The 8700-nt window shown below is 41.5% G+C and overlaps 1 protein-coding gene across 1 annotated transcript; it reads right to left on the reverse strand.

Moving 5' to 3' along the window:
- Positions 1-3081: 3081 nt before the first annotated feature.
- Positions 3082-4449, reverse strand: GCNT4 (glucosaminyl (N-acetyl) transferase 4; the record flags this gene model as incomplete). Its single annotated transcript, XM_079548198.1, has 1 exon — positions 3082-4449. The coding sequence occupies one exon, from the start codon at positions 4447-4449 to the stop codon at positions 3082-3084; it is 1368 nt and encodes a 455-aa protein (XP_079404324.1).
- Between the last annotated feature and the right edge of the window lie 4251 nt (positions 4450-8700).

The raw sequence follows: 8700 nt of genomic DNA on the forward strand, positions 1-8700 counted from the left end.
ACAGCAGGAACAACATTAATGCCCTGCTTTCACATCCTTCCTGCATAGGAAGATCAAGTGAACTGATAATCCACTGTGCAGCTAGCAAGGGACTGGATGGGTGGAAAAAGGACAGTGTGGGGCATCTTGAGCAAAACAAAGAGAGAGTGAACTATCTGACATGGCAAACATATGTGCATTTCAAGTTTATGAAATTACTAACAAGAAGAGTGAGAGGAGGAAAGGAGAAAGGCAAATCTGGACTTTACTAAGGCAAAGAAAGATCAGAGAGCAACAGATCATTGCCTATAATCAAAGTTGCGGCCCAAATCAGATAACTTTTTTTCTCCCATAAGCTATGTTCAGTTGCTCTTCTCACTGAGAGAAAGGTATTTACGGATCATGACTTAGCAAAGAAAGACCTACCTGTGTAAAGAACAAAGGTGGTGAAGTCAAAGGCAAATAATTAAGTTGTTCCCCAACACCACTACGTAATCACTTGTATGGTCTGAACTATGATACAGACATCAACTTTGCATCTACGCTGCTAACAGCAAAGAAAAAAACAAAACAGAACAGAATTCAAACATAATGTTATTCAAACATCAAAGAACTTATATTTTTAGCAAATTTTGAACCCAGGAAAATTGGGAAGTGTTGCCTCAAAAGAGTGATTTAGATTATCTTTATCCTGAATGAGCATTAATGATTTTGAGAACTATCTTCTACAGTTTTTATTAGCCTTAAAACTACCTTCAAAAATAGATACATTTATAATTCATTAGAAAATTTGCATTTCATAAAGAAGAAACCATATACAACTTGTCCTTTTCCAGCTAGCACACCTAGCACTGTAGCAGGTGATGGTGCCTCACTTTACGTCATCTTTGCTTTCACTTCTTTGTTACCTAGGAAGCAAGCACTGCCTTATTTCAGACTACTTAAATCAAAGACATTGTTCAACCCAATTCAGTTGAAGTAGCACAGAGTTGCACATTGATCAAAATTATTTAATTCAGTTAAGTTCGTTATGCTGATGGGTTTTGTTTATAAGCTTATGATAGAGCAAATAACTCAAACACAAATGAGAATGTATGTACTTACATATAAGTAAAAAGTCATCAGCTAACTAATTATACATCAGTTTACCTGCACTGAGGCTTGCTTGACTTGGCTGAGGCTTGGTCCTCTGGCATCCCAATGTCTTCTGCTATTAACCTCTTTCCATGTGAAAAGTCTGTTTTTTATATATTAGTACTGATGTGTGAATCTGTAAATACTGTCAATGTTCCATATTCTGCAGAATATCTATAAATTGCATCAAGTCAGCTGTAAGATGCAACAAGTCACCAAAGTAAGCAGCATACACATAAAAAATAATCCCCATTTATTTGAGAAACAGTAAATAAGAGAAATATTCAACCTGTGCACACACAGACTTAATCATAAATAGCTTTGATCAACAAATAGTACTGTGCAACCAGCCCACAACAAACATCCATAGGTTTCTAAATGCTTTACAAGGTAGCAGAGCATTGTTGTTCCCATTTTACAGCTGGAACAGAAGTCAGATGAATTGTCTGAAGGCTCAAAGGAAATCAGTGTCACAAATGGGGAAAAGGTATGGACTCTTCATTCAAGCCCAATCTCAAGCCACAAGCATGTTGACCATGACTAAATTTTAAAAAACTAATTTTTCAAAAAACAGAGACAAAGGAATGAGTTGGTTCCTAAAACTCAAAAAAGAAACTAAGCTTTCTTGTGGCCACATGGCATTGTTCTGGCAATCTGAGGATCAGTAACACAGAATATCTTGAAAAGCGCTAGATATCCAGAAATGGCACAGTAGCACAGAGCAAGCATGACCACAACACCCACTGGAACCACCAAAGCTAAGCTGGTGGCATAGCAAAATTGTGGAGAATCCCCAGAAATGCTAAAGGGCATTTCATAGTCACAAAGTTTCTGTGCTGACCAACACTTCGCTCATACTACATGACAGCCCAGCTGAGAGGAGGCTGCTCAGCCCCTTCCTATGGTGGGGACCAATGGCAGCATGGGCTGCCTTGGGGCACAGCTACTTCAATGCTAACGTGCTTTGAAGCAGAACTTCTCTGGGCACAGATCAGCCTGGGTCCATGGATGCATATGCAAGGCCTTCCTATCTGCAGTGTGACTGTTTGTACGATTGCTGCTGGACTTAGTGTGTTTTGCATTTCAGCATAGCACCACCAAGCTGAATACTGATTATAAATAGCACTTGTTACTCATTACATGTAAAAATCCTGTCTCAGAAGAACTGGGACTTCACAGGAGGATATTTCTATTGGCAGGGATAGACACGAAGGCAGACATCGTTTGGCATGGTTACCTGTACTGCCCTTGAAAAACAGTAGAGCATTATTCACATGTGTTCACACAGATTGCTTCAATCCACCACCACCCATTCCACAGGCACAGCACATTCCCAAACACAGAAAGACAAACCATGCACAGCCAAGCTGGGAGAAGGACACAATGCTATTGTGGCATCCAAGGGTAACTTCTTCCCTTGTGGCATCCAGAAGAGTTCACATTGCAGCCCTGTCAGCACCTGCAGGTGGAAAGAGGGGCACTCCAGGCTGCAGCAGGGGCTTCATGACCCAGCAGAGTCACACTGCTCTCTTAATTGTGTCTGCAAGCTGGGCACTTCCAATTTTCCTGAGGTAGCAGATGCAGAGGTCTTTATTTCATACCTTATTGACAAAGTGCAGGAAAAGGGGACAGGCGAACAAGCGTGGTGGAGTTTCTCAGGAAAGACACAAACACACAATGTAAAACAGGTTTCTGAAGTATTCCATTAGAGTAGATAGTACCAGGGCTTCCAAAAGCAAGCCTTACCCTTCCAAAATCACCTTGAAGAATAGTTATGGGATTGTTGTGGCAAGTTAAAGAACAGTCAACCAGAGAGTTGTTAATTTCACAGATTGTTTCCAGATACCTCTCTCTTCAAAGTCCTGAACTTAATGCAGAAGGAACTCCTCTGCAGCAGGTCAGGGCTGGAGAATCCCAGGCACCAAGCTATAGCAGTACACAATACCAGCAGCTGGAAAAACAGCATTGCTATAGAGAGGCATTTGCAGGATTGATACGCAGAAAATGTTTGTCAGAAGACAAATAAACCCACTCTTTTTGTTGTTCTGCCAGTTTTTCTGCCAAGCATTTTACCAGGACAGGATCTACTTTGGAGTCAAGCTTATTGGCAAACCAGTGCCCATAATTCATAAGCCATCTTAATTCTGCGGCCCCATAGATGCAGACGCTACGAAGATGGGTACCAGTGCATGGAGGATACAAATGGTCTTCAAGATAATTCCATTTCACCAAACGAGTTTTGCTCTGCAAGTCTGTGATGTCTTGGGCAGACCTCAAAATTTCCCCAGGCACGCCAGGAACACGCACAAGAGTGGCCCAGAAATGTTCATCTGGAGAGTAAGTATCCCTCGACCAATCAAAAAAGTCTTTTACAAGAGAGCTGCTAAGGATGTACTGAATGAAAGCTCGACTTAAAACAAAATAGGCACTGCCAACAAATACCTCAATATTATGAGGTGGTGGGTTCTTGGAAATGTTGGTTTTCACAGGCATCTGCATGTATTCGTAAGGCACTTTCATAAGTTCATAATGATAAGTAAATCGTTCTCTTTTGCTACTACTGGGCTTTATAGTTTCCAGCATGTTTCCCCCACCGAGTTTCTTCAGTTCAGCAACCAACTGGAAATTTGATCTCAAAGGGAAATCTTGGCCGCACAAGTTAATAACATACTTCCAGGGGACCGCAGAGTTTATCAGATCAGACAAACAATTTAAATCTGCTTGCAGTCTTGAAATATGTGCATAGTTCACCATCTCCAGTTTTGACGCAATGAAAACGTTGGGAAAACATTTAGCTAGATTGTTCATAGCAGATTTAAAACTTTTTGCTGCTTTTCGGTCATAGTGAATGCAGTATATATTTTGATGACTGTACAGTGAATGTATGAGCCTTTCAACCATCACTGCATCTTTGTGGACAACAAAAGAATAGGCTATTGGAAAACTCTCTTCCTCTGGAGAAACAGGTATCAGGTGGTATTTCCTCAGGGTACGATACATGTTACAATCATTTGTCATTGCAATGATGTCTTCATCATCTAAATCAATTATATCTTTCCTTCTTATCTCTAAACTCTTGCCGATTTCCTGAGGATCTTGCTCATAGATAGACGAACAGTTAATTTCATACTGGAAGTGGTTTCTAAGATAGGAATATCTGTTTCTGACATATGAAGAAGTGCTCAAGAAGTGCTCGACCAGATAAATACTCTTAGGTGGAAAAAAGTGTCTTTCAACATGGAGGAGCTTCAGGAGCGCAATCACCCACCCTGTAAAACACAGGATCAGAATCTTCTTTCTTGTGGGACACCTGTAGGGAAACTTATGCCTCTTCATTCTGTAAGGAAACAGAGATATATTGATATTTTACAAGAGGAACGATGCTCTAGTGGCAATTACGTCATTACAACATAAACACCACCTTTCTTCTCAATCATCATGTTAATTCAATGACAGATTTTGCCACAATAATAGGCAAAGATTTCATTACCCCCATCGTCTGACTGAAGGCAATAAAATATCGCTATTTTCAAACAACACCCAGCTAAATAATAAGAGTGTTAGAATAGGACTCCTGCTGTATATTTTCCAGAGCACTTTTTTTCTTCTATTTTTGTGACACAAACAAGAGTATAGCAACCTTTGCATTGGCAGAAACATGCCTATCCTTTTAAGAGAGTAGAATGGAGACTTCATTTTCTGAAGCAGTTCCAGAGAATTCAATAGGAGGACTGAGAAACTCTCTCATGAATCTGCAGAGTCATGTTTAACAGTAGGCATTAGGAGAGAGAGAAAAAAAAAAAAAAAAAAAAAGAGAGAGAGAGAAAAGATATACTTGAAAGCTTTGGAATTCAGTCAGAGCATCCTCACTGTCTTTAACACTGGGACTGCACAATGAAGTCCAAAGAGAAATGAATTTCCTTCCTGTCCTTTCCCAGCAGGGTCTGACATGTCCGAAGTCCAGATTTCTTTCTTGAAGGTACTGCTAATCTGCCCTGAAAGAAAGAGACAGATGAAGACACAGCACTTCCATCCATTGCAGGTAGTATATAACATAACCTTTGAAGGCAAGTGGGGCAGCAGTGAGAAACAGTGCCTAATCTTGCTGTATGAGATACCTTCGGCTGTGACTGCAAAGCAGAGGCAATGCCCTTTTTTTTATGAAACAGGATATATAGCACCATTTCTGTGAAGCAGTTTAGCAACTGAGGTAATACAGCATTGAATGCTCAATACAGTGTTCCTGTTTCCACATATTCTTGCCTTACCTGCTGAGTGCAAGGATAATTATTTTTGTTCCTGAACTAGTTAGACTAGAGGCCACATCCAAGTGAAGCATTAGCTTAAGCTCCATTTCGTTGCTACATTGCACTCTTCCTGCAGAACAACTTCCTGCATTTTTGGGGGCAAGAAACTGGATCAGAATGCTTCATTGTGCCCACCCACTTTGCCAGCTGTGTTCAGACCTGTTACTGGCTTTGAAACTTTGTATGTGCACAGTCAATAGAAGAATGCAGGTAACCTACTGTAAATCTTACGCAATGCTGTTGCAATGACAGAGAGGCTTCAGTTCAGGACAGGAACAACATGGTCTTTTGCAAACCAAAGAGATGATTTGGGGGTGTTGTACACAGTCTCATTCTGGGAGATTTCCTGCACAGAGGGCAGCTTGCCTCTAGGTCTCTCACATCATCTCACTCTGCTTCCTCCTTGTTGGATAAAAGACAGAGGACACAGGACACAGACAAGGCACTCTGTGCTCTCTGGTTCCTGACGAAGTGTAACAGACGATGGTGCCACAGCAAAACAGCCTGAGTTAGTTTCAGCATTATCCATATGGATGGATAGGCTTCTCCTACAACCCTTTTCCTTCATTCCCTATGACAAACATAAGGCAAACACCTATACTGTTGTGTCTTCTCTTCAGCTGTACCAACCTCAACAGGAGCTATGCTTCCACACAGAATACCAACATCAATCCTTCAAACCAAGTGCTGGAGCTTCTCTGCACCTCTTCACAGTTTTCAAGCATGGTTACAAGCAAGAATAAGACAATGTGATTACCAGAAGTGACTCAAATGCCTGCAGATTCCAAGTAAAATCTTACTAAGAGACTAATGGATATATCTTTAATGTATCCATCATGGCCAGGTCTTGCAACCTCTGACTTTGCAGTCTTAGTCTGTCAATATGGAGCTGTTTCATTAGTCTCTCTCCCTGTGTTTTTTGCCTGTTATTTCTTCTCTGGGATCAACCCAGAGAAGGAGAAGGAAATGTCACCTTGATGCATGCAGCCTTGATGCAAGCTATTCCACTTGGGTTCACCAGGCCTGCTTGATCCCTCGACATGCTCTGTGCTCCACCTGGGGATGCTGGGAAGGGACTGGGGAAGGGACTGCACAGGTATACCCAATTTGTAAAAGCCAGAGCTTGGCAGCTCTCTGTAGGTTGTACAAACAGCCATCAAGCATACAACAAATTATGAGAAAAAACAGGTCTGACCCTCCAACGCTCCATTATCACAAAACCAATATACTACTTTCTCCCTTAGCCAGCACTTCCTCACCTTCAAGCCTTCTTCAAACCAATAGGTAATCAATGTCTTAATGTCTAATCCAGATTTCCCTTTAACCTCTTTCTGTAGTTTCTTCCTTCTCTCTTCAGCTCTTCCTTTGCAGGAAGCAGGAATTTAGAGTGTGATCTCTCTAGCAGCCCACCTTGTCACTCTGCCCGGTCATCTCCCTACCCACCAAAGACAACTGATACCACACTTGGCTGAACGAAGCTACTTCTTTCACAGGTGCAACTGAGAAGCTGGAAAACGAAAAACAAAGCAAAACGAGCAAACATGTTCTCCAGTGCTCCAAAAATCTTGTATGTACATTAGTTCTGTTCAGCTCCACCCAGCATCAAACATTCTGTTTCTAGGTGAACCAACAAAAAAGCCAAGGTGACAGTTACCTGCTTAAAACTACCATTCCAGACCACCAGATTCTGGTGTGGTGTGGAGACAGGTCAGGTTAAGAAAGAAATCACCTGGATAGCACTGAAGTTTTTGTATCTTGCAACCAATACTGACTTGAGTCCATAACCACAAAGTGGTTATAAAGCAGGTATATTTTTAATTACAGTGCTGCGCACACATTCTGTGTGCAGAAGGAGTAGCCTCTCCTAACCTGCACACCATAAAGGGACAGTTTAAGCGTATTTGTAGAGACAAGTTATACATGTGTAAGAATAGGAGGGGATATTACAATTGATTCTAAGAAACTGATCATAGATTATTCTGATATTACAATAAGAATGGAAGGAGATATTACAATTCCAAGAAACTAGGAGTAGATTACTCTGATATTACAATTAGAATAGGAAGGGATATTACAACTGGTTCCAAGAAGTTATTATAATATTCTCCACTCCAACTGCTGACGTGCAGATTTTATTCCTTGCTGTAGTGGCACAGTTTGAACCAATAAGTGAGCACGACTGCCTGGAATGGCATGAGATAAGGCTGCATTCCATAGCTTGCCCCCCCCCCCCCCCCCCCCACATCCCTCCCTGTAGCATCTGTTTTGCCTTTGTTGGTTCTACACCCCCTTGCCTAGTTCATAATTAAGCGAAATGCTGTTCTGAAACAATTCTAAAGTAATATGTTCCACATCATCTGTCCCTCCCACATGTGAGAACACTACCGAAGGAATTAATGAACAATGGCCACATCTCATAACCAACACACATTGCACAGCTACAGTATACACACGCACAGAACCAGGTCCAAGCATTCACTGGGAGGGATGCGAAGTATTAAATGACTCAGAGTAGACAAGCTGGGGTTTTATTTATCCCTTGCATCTGTAATCCAAGAACAAGGGATGTTCAAAGAAAACAGACATGCAACAAACACAAGGGAAACACATGCACATTGTGTAAGAACACATGCATGTGTTTATAGTTTGTATGTGTGTTTATACATGTGGTTACAGTCTGTCAGAAGGCATCCTAAAGACCACAAGCTCAGCAGGATTCAAGAATTAGGCAATCAGCTGGCTGTTGGGAGTTGTTGGGAGTTTCTAGAGTTACATTAGCCAATATATAAATATGGATGAAATCTCAATTCTCTGGCACCGAGACTTAAGGCAATTAGCAGCTGCCAAGAGCCCTAACTGGAAATTTTTACCAATAAAAATGCTTACTGTGTCTATTGCTCTGTTCTCTGAATTTCCTCTTATTTCCTTTTTGGACCAGAATAGGGACAGATCGTTAGATTCATTATAGCACTATTTCCTTCCACCCGGGAAATAGCTGGGTTTTCTGTATTTTCCACACTGCAAGAAGCCATTCTGAGCAGCTTTACACCTTCAGACTCTTATAGCCATTTGCTTTGTGCTACTGTGAAAGCTGTGCAATTACACCAAAAGACAAACAAAGGGAGAGTTTCACACCCCCGATGGACTTCAGCCATGCATCAAGACTTTGGTGCAGAGAAAGATGCAGGATGTTCTTGAGGAAGAACACCTTTTGTCAGCAGAACTAGCCCTCCTGGGTGGGACTAAGAGAAGCCTGAGCTGGAAGAGAAACTGCCTCCTC

Source organism: Tetrao urogallus (assembly GCF_951394365.1).
Source record: "Tetrao urogallus genome assembly, chromosome: Z".
Classification (NCBI taxonomy): domain Eukaryota; kingdom Metazoa; phylum Chordata; class Aves; order Galliformes; family Phasianidae; genus Tetrao; species Tetrao urogallus.